The 14,888-nt window shown below is 41.8% G+C and overlaps 2 protein-coding genes across 3 annotated transcripts in view; one reads left to right on the top strand and one right to left on the bottom strand.

The window, feature by feature from the left end:
• The window catches only part of npas2 (neuronal PAS domain protein 2), a 55,663-nt gene extending 46,246 nt beyond the window's left edge, over positions 1-9,417 (top strand). For both annotated transcript variants that reach the window (XM_079647878.1, XM_079647877.1), the window contains exons 15-22: positions 2,641-2,735; positions 2,862-2,948; positions 3,385-3,633; positions 3,926-4,132; positions 4,396-4,580; positions 5,253-5,345; positions 5,590-5,800; positions 6,800-9,417. In XM_079647878.1, coding sequence (XP_079504004.1) covers positions 2,641-2,735; positions 2,862-2,948; positions 3,385-3,633; positions 3,926-4,132; positions 4,396-4,580; positions 5,253-5,345; positions 5,590-5,800; positions 6,800-7,009 — 1,337 coding nt within the window. In that variant the 3' untranslated portion in view covers positions 7,010-9,417. The remainder of the gene's footprint in view (positions 1-2,640; positions 2,736-2,861; positions 2,949-3,384; positions 3,634-3,925; positions 4,133-4,395; positions 4,581-5,252; positions 5,346-5,589; positions 5,801-6,799) is intronic.
• Positions 9,418-10,949: 1,532 nt separating this feature from the next.
• Positions 10,950-14,888, bottom strand: part of LOC307019829 (RPA-related protein RADX-like) — a 5,735-nt gene continuing 1,796 nt past the window's right edge. Inside the window, 8 exon segments of the mRNA XM_079650934.1 lie at positions 10,950-11,306; positions 11,411-11,581; positions 12,455-12,691; positions 12,776-12,888; positions 12,962-13,009; positions 13,371-13,432; positions 13,509-13,616; positions 13,618-13,667. Of these exon segments, the coding sequence (XP_079507060.1) occupies positions 11,161-11,306; positions 11,411-11,581; positions 12,455-12,691; positions 12,776-12,888; positions 12,962-13,009; positions 13,371-13,432; positions 13,509-13,616; positions 13,618-13,667 (935 nt within the window). The 3' untranslated portion in view covers positions 10,950-11,160.

The raw sequence follows: 14,888 nt of genomic DNA, 5'->3' as shown, positions 1-14,888 counted from the left end.
TGACTTTTGCAAAGTTTTGAGGAATTCCATTGAGATTTAGGGGTGCCACTTGAACTTTGAACTTTTGTGAAATTTCAAAAAAAATGTAGTCTAATTGCCAAAAGGTTGACCTGGAAATGTTGAGTACAGTGAACTTTTATACAGTAACATGTTCTATAGGGTTATCAAAGTAAAAGCTGTTTGTTTGCACTTTGGGCAACTTGGGCATTTCTCAGAATTCAACTTTCAAGATTCTCCATTCATTTGTCCTATAGACAAAATTAATGGAGCTCAATGGGACATGTTCACGTTACCCTGAGTTTTGTGCAGCAGTGATGGATGTCAGACACACATATAAAGTTTAATTGACTTTATTGTTGACACACTTAAAAGAACAAACCCTAACTAAACTTCAAACTTAATTGCTCAGTCTGTGCCAGAGTCCGCTCCACTAAGCAACATCACCAGGGAGCAAGCTTGCGATTAGCTTGCGATTACCTTGCGTTTGCAGCGGCGAAGGTTTGGCAGTTGGCTGCGGTCATGTTCAACTGCCTGCAGCACATTCTGCAAGTGCTGCTCTTTCCTGGCCACTGCGACGAAGTCGGACGTGAGCTTGACGCCACGCTCGGCACAGTCATTGACCACGGTGAACCATGGTAACCTCTGACGAGCGTGATGTCTCCACCTTCAGGTCTGTAAAAACCTGGTTCAGGAGTACCTCACCAATGTGGTGCCGGCACCCAGACCAAAGCAGTGGTCGGCCCAGTGAGAGCTGTATGGCAATGCAGGCTGCTGTGAGATGACCGGTGTTTGACGCAGTGGTGTCAAATGCCATGTTGACAACCTGGTCCGCGCAGCACCAGTCCTGCAGCAACTTGCATGTCAACCGGGCAATGATCACTCCACATGCCTCATTGGTCTGCTTCTTATACGCTGGGACACCAAGCAGTTTCAGCCGCTCTGCATCTCCAACCACCACTGTAAGACGCTCCTCCAACTGGCGCACATTGCTGAGCATCGGTGTTAACTTGCTGTCCCAGTGTAGGGTGCACAATGGAGGTGGTGTCCACTGATGGTGCCGTTCCTCACTGATTGTCTCCAGCACCTGGCGTCTTGCTCGGTCAGCTGTTGCGTAAGATGCAGAGAGATGTGTACATTCACCGCCTGACTCTGCAACCAGGCCACGCGGGAAGGCAGCCTGTTGCGTTGGTGACATCTTCAACCTTGTAGCCACTGACACAACACTTGGTCGGCTAAGGATGTCATGTTGAATGAAGACGTTTGTTCCAGTCTTCTTACACTTGTGGGATGGTTCACCCTCAGATTTTGGACAGACTGTGTTAGTATCCTCCTCTGTCTCCTCATCACTCTCCGACACCAAGCTGGACATTGCCGTCATCTCATCCAGCTCCTTTTCACAGCGGGACTGCCTGGCTGCTGCAGCAGCTTGACGCTCCTCTCGCCGCTTCACCTTGAGCTGCAGCTTTTTGTCCAATACACCAAATGTGGCCACTCTGTCGGTCTTCATGCTGGCCAAGAAAGCTAGGTCTTCTGGGTTATCAATCAGCTTTTCAACATTTGGAGGCCACAGCGGAAATGTGGCATCAAGTCTGCACTCCATTTTCTCCACTTGTTTCGCTGTAGTCTCGCTGGAGCGCTTGGCCTGGGAGATTTTCCGCAGCTTGTTGTTAGCATTGACTAAGTCTACCATCTTGTGGCAGGCACACTTGTCGCTCACCATTGGGATGTTAGCTTTCTTGTAAAATGGCCGCACCTGCTCCAGGACACCCTTGGTTGCCTCGAACTGCGACAACGCTCCGTTTGCACCAGGTTTCTTGGTAAGCATTCAACGTAAGATCTGACGACCAGTTGGCAGTTTGGCGCCGGTGATGATGCCATCCTCACTGGTGATGCTGGGGCCCAGACCAAAGACCAGGCTGCGACTGCTAGTCTGGCAGGGACCAGTTGGTGAGGGCAGCATCTTAGGAGAGCTGGATCCTGGGGGTGGGTTGTGTTGTGCCTGGGAATGAAAAGGACACAAGCTCAAGGATAGTGTTTAAAATCATATCTTAGCATACTTAATATCACTCAATTATGATAAACCATGCTGTATTTTAGCTGTACATCGTCCAACTTCATCATTAAAATGATAACTTACTTTTACATCACTACCAGAGTAGCTAGCTGTGCTTGCAAATATACCTATGTCTAAAATGTTAATTTAATACAAGGACAAGGATATAGTTTAAAATCATATCTTGGCATACTTAATATCACTCAATTATGATAAACCATGCTTGCATAAGCCTCAAATTTTAGCTGTACGGCGTGGTTTGGGATTGGGCCAGAGAATCAGCACTTTTGAAACAGGGCTGAAACAGAGGCGTTTATGGGATGCTGCAATGCTTGATCTGTTTGGTATTCCGAGCCAAACACTTCAGAGACATGTTTTGTATATATCTGAGACCTATAATATATTAATGAAAAACAGTATAATAAGGGAACTTTAATGCTGACTTTAAAGAATGTATGTATTCCACTGAAACGAGCGGAACATGAAGATATCAGCTGTCATTCTACAAAGACAAATCGTGCTTCTGATATAACTGAACATATCCTCAGTCTAGTGTGTTCACAGTTGACCTGTCTCTTCTTCAACAGCTAACTCCTACACGGAGGCGTGCACGCCGTCATGGCAGTCTGCTTCCATCGGCACAGAGAAGACCTCGTCCAAGTTCAAACCTAGTAGCTCAAAGGTCAGTTTACGTGTCTCCGTCTTTCTCAGAAAAAAAAGGTCATTGGGGAAACAAATGCTCAGATAATGACATGTTATCACGTCACAGATTTTGCTAAATTGTAACCCTTTGTCGTTTTCCCTGTAGAATTTGGCACAAAGACAAAACTCATTCGACATCGCTCCCCAAATGAACCTCCCCCTTTCCCCTACCCGCAGCAAGCACTCCACCCTGGTTAGTGTTTAGACTTCTTCCCCTGCTCTGTTTGTTCACAATATCTTATTGTTATGACTACTGCTCCTGATAGTTTCACCCATTGCTTGTGCCTCCAGGCCCTATATACTTGGGGTTATATTGTGTTATTAAACCAAGTTGGAGAGAGTTTACGAAAACAGAACAAATGACAATCATTTTTTACTGGAAAGTGTTTTTTGCTTTTCCACATGTTGCGCACCTATGTCATTTTTGATTTATAAAACCAATTTCAGGGAATACATACGAAGAATACCAAGAGCGAGCCATTATATGACTCATACTAAATTATTATCTCCGCATTTGCTACACTTAATGGGAAAAGAGGATCACAAATCAAGTTTAAGAGGAAAAGGCCAGGCTTTTCTTATTACTGTTCCAATTTCCTTTTGTGATCATTTCTTTGCAACCGCAACAGCAAACGCAGCCACAGCAAACGCAACAAACGCAACAAAAGCAGCAGCAGCAGCAGCAACAGCAACAGCAGCAGCAGCAGCAGCCGCAGCCGTCGCCCATGTACCCGCCGCCGCCACAGCCTCAGGTCTGTGTGATGAACCAGCTGAAGGAGCAGCTGGAGGAAAGGACGCGCATTCTGCAAGCCGACATTCAGACGCAGCAGCAGGAGCTGCATGACATTAAAGAGAAGCTTCACCTCGCTAATATCCAGGTAACACTCCCACAAAGATGACAACACCTTATTGTAAGCTAACCGCTGAATAGTCAGGCCAAGAAGCAATCACATACAAATTCAGCTACATGTAATCATTACACATCCTCAATAACCTGCCCAGAGGGCAAAATCTGGGAATGTTGTAGCGTTTCTCCTATCATTAAGACACAATGTCAAATCTCGTTGCCTCAGATTTGAAACAATAAATAAGAAGTAACTTCCGATCCAACTTCAAACTAAAAACATAAGTAAATGAAGGGTAGATTAATATGTTTTGTTTGTGTGTAAGATGTTGTTACAGCAGCCTTCCCGCAATGACTTTGGCCAGGCCCAGCAGCAGCAGCAGAACCAGAACCATCAGAACCAGAACCAGCAGAACCAGAACCAGTCAGGTGTGATCAGGCAGCGCTCAGGCCACTCAAAACCATCGTCCAGCAGGACCCACAGGTCATCCCCTCACTCACTCCAGAGAGAGAACAGCTCACCGTCAATACAGGTACAGAGCTACACGAGGGAAACAAGCCCAAACACAGCTGTCTGAAAATGTATTCTCTCATGTTAAGAGGATAATATTGATTCAATGTACCTTCAGTCATTAGCAGCTAACGACTCATGGCCTACTTCAGTGCTCACAACACAGCAGAGGGCAGTTTATGGTTTCAGCTGCTAATATCAGTCAATTATTAAAAGATATACACATCACAACAGGTGGTAATGTCATTGTTTTCTGAATACTGAGCTTCCTGTGTTTACTCGTAGGTGCAGCAGAGGATTGCGCGCAGCGGGCAGACCCAGCTGGTGAGCATGCCTGTGCAGACCAACCCCAGTGTGACCATGCCCTTCTACAGCAACCCCATGATGTTCTCTCCGACCAACACCCGCTCTCTGCAGGATGCCAACCAAAGACAAACAGACGGCGAGTTCAACCAAGAAGGACAACTTCGGTAAGAGAAATGTGAAATTCAGCCCACTCAAAACCACAGTATGACAGACAAAAGGGACATTACTAATATGAAGTCAGTTTTATCAATAGTGGCCTTCAACTGTTAAACTCCTTATTTTATGTGTTGTGCTTCCCTGCCCTGAGAGGCAAGTGAGCTATTGTAGTGATCCATTATTTTTTTTAATGTCACAAAATGTTTTTGGAAGGATAACTTTTTTCCTTTTTGTGTTTGTTGTTGTAATACTCCTTCCGGCAATAAGAGGCAGCAGTGCACAATTACCCCATGTTCTAAACAGGACTGAACACAGAAGATCAGGAAAAATAAAAACACATTTCAGCCAAAATAAAGACATGAGAGTAATGTCACATTACTTGCTAACACACTATTAATGTTTAAACCTCTGTATATATGGTTTAAACATACCTGGAAAAAAACAGGAATGTTTTGAATTCTATTTAGAACATGGGGTCGTGGTGCCTCTAGTGGCCAACATAGATTTAAACTTAGAGAACTTATCCTGACAAAAAGAAAAGAAACACCTACAGTCTTTCATAGATGACATTGTGTTAAACTCCTATACAGGAAAGAACTCTATTTAAGATTTTCTCTCACTTGCTTTTTTTTCACAGAACAGATTTAGTTTTTCCAGTAACACATTTTATTTCCCCGCAGCATGCTACTCAACCAGCCAATGCAGACGCTGGTTCCCACGAGCAGTGTCACCACGCAGCCTTCCCAGTGCAACATGGGCATCTCCCAAACCATGTGAGAAATGTTTCATTACCCTGCTCTCACACACACACACACACACACACACACACACACACACACACACACACACACACACACACACACACACACACACACACTCACACTCACACTCACACTCACACTCACACTCACACTCACACTCACACTCACACTCACACTCACACACACGTTCACTTGTTTGTCTCTGTGGTGTCATTTCGAAATTGTGCCTGATTTTTTCTTTCCACCCTCTGCACAGATACACCTTGGAGCAGCAGATCATCGCCCCTTCGTTCTCCATGCAACAGGTCAACTGCAACGCCGTCCTCGTGCCCTCTCCCTGCTTCACATCCCCCATAATGATCCCACCCAACGGTTTCATCACAAACCAGTCCCACTCGGGTTATCAGACGCAGCCTCAGGCGTCTCAGCACTCCCTGCAGCTTCAGCAGCCCCAGCAGTTCTTTCAGGTACAAAATCATCTGCTGTTTGCTAATTGCTAATCTGAGGTTTCCTAGACTTTAACTCTGAGTCATTATGTGATGGATTTTATCATTATGCTATGCAGCTTAATAAACCACACCTTTATATTTACTGATTTTGCTATAATTTCAGGCATTACACTGCATCTGAATCCCTAGTTACCATAGCAACAAGCTACTGTGTAAATCCCACAGGCTGTTAGAGATCTGTGTTATTTTCAATCGTACTTAACCTCGGCTTTGAATCCAAGATGTGATGTTTTCTAAAATTCATCAGGGTTAAATAAATAATTTTCTAAAGACTTATTTATCGTCTTTGTCCAAAAGGAACAAGACGGGTCACCAGCCTTGAAAAACCCCCTGAATAGTCTTTTATTCAAATGTTTAGTCATATATTTGGAGTGTATGTGTGTAATGTATTTGTTCTCCTCGCTGAGAGGAGCGTGTCCTTCATTTTTTATGGAAGCAATGAAGGGTCTTTTGTGTCTAAACTTTTCATAACCCAGAACGAGTGTCATAATTTCTTAAGATTTACTGTGCGAGTGGTTACATAAAAGTTAGGGCAAATGTAACTTCTTCTCAATATGAACCTTCTATTGAGGTTTTCAAAAAGAGATATGATTGTTTTTCACTGTAATTTATGACATCATTGCCCACAAAATAATGGATATAATATATGATGATTGTTGACCTGGCTGTATATACAGTCTGTAATATATGGTTTACTTTGGGACACTCTGGAATTCACTATCTTAAGCACATCTCAGGCTTTTCTACTAATGGGTGAAGGGGAGTTAGTGACAGAGGTAATAACATTTAATTGAGTGTGAGTAGTTCTTCAAGGACGCAGTGTTTATGTGTTTATTTCTTTAGAAGTCACTAATTCCTCCCAAAAAGTGTACACCATAAAAACCTATTATGCCCGTTGGGTAAGGATAAGATTGCCAACACTTCAACAAAGACTCCTATTCTCTTGTGTGTCTGCAGATGGCTCAGGGTCTGGTTCACGGCGGATCAACTCCAGCGTTCTTACACACCACTAATGTCCCACAGCAAAGCACTGTGGGATACATCCAGCAGCATCAAACTCAGCAGCTCCCGCAGGCACAACAGCAACAGGTGCAACAGATGCAATATCAACACTCCCAGACCCAGACTAGCAGTGTGTCAGACTTCAGAAATATGCTGACTCGGTAACGCAGTGCACCGCGTTCAGAGCGCTGAGATCTCAACTCTGTGTTGTCGCCGTGCGGGCAGCAGAAGGTCGTGGCATTAGAAGTCGAGTTCTGTGGAAAGAAACGCCTGAAAGTGGAACGTTTTGCTCCTTACTGTTGGTGTTCAGTGGAGGTCGGTCAGTGGAAGTGGAAGCCAGAGGCAGAGGAGCACTGACCCGACGTTACCTGCGGGCTCTGAGGAGAGGCTGAGGGTCTGGACCTTCATCTGTGGCCCGGAGTCAATCAAAAGTGGAACTATTGGATCAAGCGGACTATCAAAGCTCTCAAGAAGACGTCACTGTCACATGTTTCAATGTAAAAGAGAGTTCTAAATGTCTCTTTGCATTGGTACTGTCCTCCTTCCTAAAGGTAGAATATTTATTTTTGCCCATGAATTAATATTCTTTTTTCCTCACTAATAATGTCTCGACGCCCCTCCCAAGACGTACAATCTCATAGCGTCATCATTTAGTTGGCAGATAACAGAAGTTTCTCCCATTCTGTCAACAAAACAATGATTTACTGTTCATGTCACGCAAATGCAGCAGTGAGGAATATTCTTTGATCATTTAGAAAGATCTAGATTTTTGAAGCCTCAATCTGGTACTGAAAGCGGGATCGTAAATCGGGTCCCGTCCCTTATCTTCGTAGAAGAATAACAGTCCTATACCAGAGGGGAAATATTTGTGCCTTTACCCATGGTCCGCCCATACTGCGGTTTAATGGTTGTGTCTGATTACGGCTTTAAAAATCCAGCTCAGGTCCATTTGGAATACAAAGTTATATTTTCGTTGGTCATAGTTTATTATTTTCTGCATCAGATAAAACAAAAGACATCTAGATTTTTAACATATATAACAAATATATATATATATATTGGATGCTTTTTGCAACCTTTAAATCTATACACTTATAGTAACACATAAGATTAATTTAACTATTTACTGAAACCCTTAAATAACTTTTATTTATTTAATATATTTTTGAAAAATATATATTAAGAAACTAGTTTTATACATAAACGTTTAAGATGATTTTATGTGTTTATTTAGGCATTGAAGGGTCAACGCTGGTCCTAATGTCTCACACCATCTGGGTTCACGTCAGAACAGTCCACTGACCTGTGTGGCTTAAAACAAAGTGAAAGCCTGGTGATTTAAATATATTGGAAATAGTGAGAAACTTTGGTAGCCATCTTGCCTGCTATGCTGATAATTGTGAACACTATATCACCTTGTTTCTTCGGTATTCCTGTTGTTTTCTGTTCATTTTGTCTGATTGAAATGACCATCTGAGAAGTCACGAAATGTAAACTGTAATCATGACCAAATTACCTTTTTAAAACGCGTCGTACTCTGAAAGTGATCTCATCAAAAACTGAAAATAGTGCGAACAGATTATTACAGAAACCTCCAATGCATTATTGTATCATACAGAGGCAGCATTAACAAAAAACACATACATTTGAAATTATTTTACCGTTGTTTATTACACTGTAAATGTAAGTTATTTGTCAGTATTTTAAGATACCAGCTGCTTGTTCTTTACCATACTGTGCTTTTTGTATGGCTATCTTTCTATCATATTCTGAAAGATTCGTTGGTAAAACTACTAATCAGCTCTTGAAACTGCTCATTGGTTTCAATCATCATTTTAAATATAAATGTGAGAGAAAGATAACAGTCATCTCAAAGCGCTGCCTGCAGTAATGGCGAGATGACAGTTGTAAAAATAGAGGTGTACTGTCGAAGCCTGATACGCAGACGTAAAGGAAGAAGACGCACTAAAATAACCTGGTTCATCTTTCTGTTAATGACAATCAGAGAATTTGTAACAACATATAAAAACTGCCAGAGTCTGATTTCATGGTTTACATTTAAAAATCTATCTTTAAATCGGTTAAATCAGGAAAAACTGTTTATAATGACTCGGTGTTTCCTGTGGAACTTGTGCTACACTTTATAAAAGCAGCCCTTCATGCTCAAAACAGCAGTTTGCTCTCAGCTGTACCATCATATCCCTTCAGGACTGGTGCTGCAGAACTCCTGTGCCCACTTACACTTTCCTATGTGCAATGTCAATTTGAAGAAGAATGTTAATTTATACAGGATTGTGTGTATATATATATATATAGATATATATAAGGTGTTTAATAAGCCATTGTACCATGACAATTATATGGAAGTATTTTTTTAATGAAAATGTCCTAACATTCCATTTATCAGCTCTTGAAGGTATCAGATATGTGCCGTGGGAATTTGGTGAAGAGTGGTATTTTTTCCCAAACAAAAGGCAGTAACTCATATGTTCACCCTGAGAACATATTAAATGAAGGATCTTTGTGTCCCCGGCAAACAGAATGTCAGACACTATGGGAGTCAGGGTGCAGCCGTGTGGTCGGGTAGTTCAGCCAAAAACAAGAAAATGTAAACCTGCACATTTATTTAGCTTTTTTTCTGTTTCAATTACAGATTTCTACCATTTCTGTCTAATGGTTTTTAAGAAAAAGTGCAATTGTACATCATCAGTCTCACTATGTATTCACACCCACATTTGGTATGGAAAAAGTTGAGTGAGTGACCATTTGATTTAAACTCAGCCAGCAACACAGAGGTGCTATAGATGACTAATGTGTTTTTCATTCACAGGAAGTAGAAACTCCTTTTCCTTTTATCAGTAACCTTTAACCTTTCAGAGAAATGCAGTAACATTTCCTCTTGAGGTTGTTTACCATCCGCATTCAGAGAAGATCTCAAAATCATCATACTGCTTCGAGGTGGTTGATGGAAGCGCAGCCCAGTAATCTCCACTTTGATTCAATCATAAGATAGTTCATGCATTGTGCTTCAGACGTGGGTTAAGTTATTTCTGCTTTGGACAATTCACCCAGTCTCTGCCACTTTTTGGAGTTTTCTTTTTAAAGAGCGTATTACTTCACGGGTGTGATTGTAAATAATGCATCTGCTCTGACGGTACTGTTTTCTACCTAGTCTCCCTGACAGCACCTTTTCTTCTGTTCTTCAACTCGAGTGCTTTCTTTTTTCATGTTGTTTTTCATTGAATGTCATTGTTTTTGAAGGCATGTGATTTGAATCACATATACTTGTACTTTCTAATAGTGACTGACACTTATGAGCGTGGGCAGTGAGATTATTGCATTCTGTGTAAGATTTGCCTGAACATGAACAAAACAGAAACGGTGCACAGCCATTTCTACAGTCTGAATGCAGAAACAAACATTTAATGTTGTATAATAGAATGTAAAAAAGTTTAATATATATATCTATATATATATAATTGTTTATTTTATATGCCTCAGATTATATACGTAAATTCAATGATTTAAAATTAAAGTAATTTTGTAACAGATAATGAAGTGTCTTATTAGAGAAGGTGAGGTTCTTCTTTGTGTTGCACAGTTGTATGGCTTGTTTTCTTTCTGTATTTACCATCAAAATAAGCTTTAAAAATATCTTTAACATTGTTTTAAAAGAAATTAAAAAATTAAGTTTACATTCTAAAATATCTTGATATGAATGATGTTATATTGAATTATTTATAAATCAACCTGGATATTGTGAAATATTTGAAAATAAATATTTTTAAACATATGTTTTTGCAAAAAGGCATATTTTTACATCAGTACAGCAAGCTTGTGTTAACCTGTGCAAAGTACTTACTCGGATCAAATATTGTGCAACACGTTTTTAAACACTTCTCACGCAGCAGAGGGCAGTCCATATGAGCCACTGTCGCACCTCCCTGAGATTTTCACAGTGATTCATTTGATGTCAGCCATCCCAAAATACCACTCGCTTCTCAAAATCTCTACAGTGACGATGTGCTAGTGTTAAAACCTGCAGTATGTCGTAAGCTGACACCTTATTATCGCCTGAGCAATCTGTCAAATACACAGCTGAATGTTGATGGTAGGAAAAATGCAACTTTTTAATTGATTGCATTAACATGTTTATCTTTTACAAAAGTATTATTGGAAGAATATGTGACATTAACTGTACACGTGTAACATAATTTACAGTATCAAATGAAGATTTGGAATAAAACATTTCATCTTTCTATCAAAAATTACTTTCTAATGACATGAATTCTGATTAATATAATTACAAGATAATCTCACAGAGCCGTACACTTTGAAACCTCGGTTACTCTGTACACCTTGCTGATCAGGACCTCCACTCTGTCTCCACCCAGATGGCAGAGGTCCAGGATGCAGACGAGGTGCATGTCCTCCAGCTCCCCAGCAGACCCCAACACCTCCTCTGCAAGACAAACACTGATTATAAATGTAATGCTGTGTATTGGTGATAAGGGTCTTCCCACGATGTGTTTGGATCCTCCACCCTTTTGTAGGTCCGGTGACTACCTGGCTGGGGAAGCGTTGATTGGCTGTGGCTGAGCGGACAGAGGAAGCCTGACGAGAGGCAGGACAGCATTGTGTTGCCATGGGGATCCTGAGGGAGAGCGACAGCCCTGGGATCATCTGAGCTCACAACGGGCAAAAATACAGCATCGATGGCCATCTGTTTGTTTATGCCTGTCAGAATGATAACACAGAAGAAGAGTGGCAAACTGAGCACAAGAACAATTTCACACATTTCATTTTCAAGAGCTTTCTTTTTTTCTTCTTCTATCTTTTAAAAGGAAAACTAGTCCAATTTATTCTTGGCCCACTTCAGTTCAATAAGAATTGTATACATCTATGGATCCGTTTTTTTATTAATATGGAAGGGGAATTCCATTTAAATGGGGTGAGTAATTAAAATGATCATTCTTAGGGTGAAGTACGCATTTAAAAATACTAATAATAGTTATATTAATTTGTGTTTTCTTAATGTGACTAACGGCCCGTCCACATGGCAGCGTGCGTTGCTTCAATGGAGACGCTTCCCATTCACTTTGAATAGGGTGACGTCACGCTTTGCCTCCGTTGCTCGCTTCGAAAGTTGAGAAAAGTTCAACTTTTCAAGCCTCGAGGGAAGCGTCAGCCAATCAAATCATATGCCAGTATAAGCTCAAGCCTATCAAACCGCGTGCTTGTGTGTCCAGGGCGGGAGATTAATGTGATTGGTTGTTGGTCGCACGCTAGACACGCCCACCGGCAAGCTTCAACGCACGCTGCACGTGTGGACGTACCGTTAGACCTCTGGCTTGTTCCCTCCGAAAGCAGGTCTAGCAACTCAATGACAATGTAAATAAATGCAACAAAAAAAATTCAGGTCAGCTTTGAAAGTCTGCATAGATTAAGTACTAACCATTTTTGCCTCCTTAAGACAGCTATTCAGTGTCTGAATAATTCAGACAGAATATAATGTCGGGTGCAAAAGGATGTCCAGGTTCAGAGACAGAAATGCTCAAATTAACTTCCTGTGGATCACAGATCAGAGTAATTCTTACGCTAAGACTTTACCTAGTATTGTAACTTGGTAGAACCCGGGACAGACCACAGGAGGGGGGGTGTCCGCACTCTGCTCTGGGGTCCAGTGCGTCGGCTGAAGGTTACTCCGCTGCAGGAGGTGGTCCTTTTCGTCAAACGTGAACCTCCGAGACACGCTGTCCTGGTGCAGCCCGCCTTCACACAGATATTCAGACACTTCCTGTTTCTGCTTCGGCCAACTGCTGCTTTCCCAAGATATGACATCAGAGTCTGTTGAAAACACAAACATGTCAGTATCAGAGTATCCGAATGCAAAATGTACATCGCGGTCAAACTGCAGCTCCAATGACACACCTTGATTTCGCTGGCTGTCTGCGACATTCGGAGCGTCTTCAGATCCAGAGTTGCTCTCTTTCTCTTCCGCTTCCTGCTCTTCTTCTTCCTCAATCTCTGAGCTCCTTCTGTTTCTGCACCAACAGGAGACTTTCAGAGTGATTGAACTTGATAACTAATGAATACTACCAGCTGGATCATTATTACCTTTTTGCTGCCATGCTACGAAGATTCAAGGAGAGCTGCTTGACTTTTCTGGAAAACATGTATGTATTCACATTTTATGTAAAATCAAAACATGTGCTCCAAGCAGCCACTAAAGATAAATGATAGATTCGCTATTAAGCTTACAAATATTTGAGTCAGGAGTGACTTTTTAGCATATTGTTGTGTTGTTTTTTTATTATATTTTAACTTAGTTCTTTTTTTAAAGCATTTAAGATATGCTTCACTAAGCTGTCTGTGGCTCTTTCCTGCTGTAACGCTGCAGATTTCCCCTCTGTGGGACTAATAAAGGTATTCTGATTCTGATTCTGAAATGTTACCTTGTTTGAATTCTTCTTTTTATTCTCTTACTGAGATTTTCTCAGCAGGTGAAAAAGGAGCCGTGGTCTGCTCAGCTGTGGAGGGATGGTCCTGTGTGTTTGGCTCACACACATCAGGAGCAACATCTGGCACCTGCTGAAATCAGTTGACTTATTTAACAATGTGGTAATGGTCGCTACTCTTGGAAAGGTGATTTAATGTTCTTTACTTCTCTCTCCTCTGTTCCTCTAGACTCTGTTGATTTGGGGTGTTTCGTGTATCGCACTGCCGCGATCTGTCCTTGAATTGCAACTTTTTTATGCTCCCTATATTGGAGGGGTCTCCATCTCCTTCTTCAAGTCGGCCGCAGCAACCAGAGGAACTTGAGCTGAAGAAGGAGCAAAGATAATTACATTAAAAGAAGTCTGTAGGACTCAGGATTTATGTGCTTGGTGTATTCTACACTTTGCAGATCAAACAGATGACTGTAAATTGTCTTTTTAAGGGGAACTTGGAAGAAAAGCTTTTGAAAATCCCCTGCAAATCCCCTCTATCTTTTGACAAAACTGGAGGAAAATGCTAACATATATTCTTTCCGATTCCTGCCGCCCACAAGAGAACTGAGTATTTCTTATTTTGGTTCAGTACTGTAGAGAAGTTCATAATTTCCAGCTCTGCTCTGAAATTATTCATATTAAAGCTGGACTTATTTTCTGGAGCTTATCGGTGCATAATTAGATAAAACTATAGTTCACTGATGCCCCTTTCACACCAACGCGTTTACAGCTCCGGCTCGGAGCTGGAGCCTGAAAAGTACCGTTTTTTCCTGTTCACACCGCAGCGGCGCCGCCTCTTAGCTCCGGAATCCGATTCACTTACAGCTCCAAAAAAAAATCGGTCTAGAGGCAAGAGCTTCGGAGCTAAGAGGCGGCGTCGCTTACGTCTCTCTTACGTCGAGGCGTGCAGGAAACTAAACCCACCTCCCCTGAACATGGGTCGACTGAAGAGTCTCGTCATGCCTGCCTACAAGCAGTAGTGCTTATAAACACACTTTATAAAGTCAGGCAACACTAACCAGGCTTCGTGTGATTCTGTTTATTTGTACCTTACTTTGACCATCTGTTCACTGTTATCGATCATTGTGGAGAGATGCAGACGTTTTGATTTTTATTATAGCAGCTATCGGATGGAATCAATACATGGGCTGCACAGGTTGTCGTGTCCTACTATCACAAGTAGAATCATAATGAAAAATACGCCGGTAAAAAGTGCCTGTAGAAAACGGCTTAAGCCACAATAGGATAGCAATAGCAAGTAGTCAGTTTAGCTTTGGTTGCTATGCTAACATCACCCATTTTATACCAGAGACACTTTAATAATAGCGTTGTGATGCCAAACAGCGTCAATTCAGACTGACACACATTCACTTAAGGGGAACTGGGGATATGTATCAGCTGCTTGTGTGACAGTCAGACAGTGAATACTTTAGAGCGGCCGCTGCAGTGTGAGCTAACCGGGAGCTAACGGGAGAATAAACTTCCGTGGAAGGGCAGCCAGCACTGCAGCGGTCGGTAAATGCCGCTGAAACACATTAATAAACGAACCACGG

Source organism: Notothenia rossii (genome assembly GCF_949606895.1).
Source record: "Notothenia rossii genome assembly, chromosome: 9".
Taxonomy (NCBI): Eukaryota; Metazoa; Chordata; class Actinopteri; order Perciformes; family Nototheniidae; genus Notothenia; species Notothenia rossii.
Note: the sequence above shows the minus strand (reverse complement) of the source record. Positions and strands in the feature narration are given on the sequence as shown.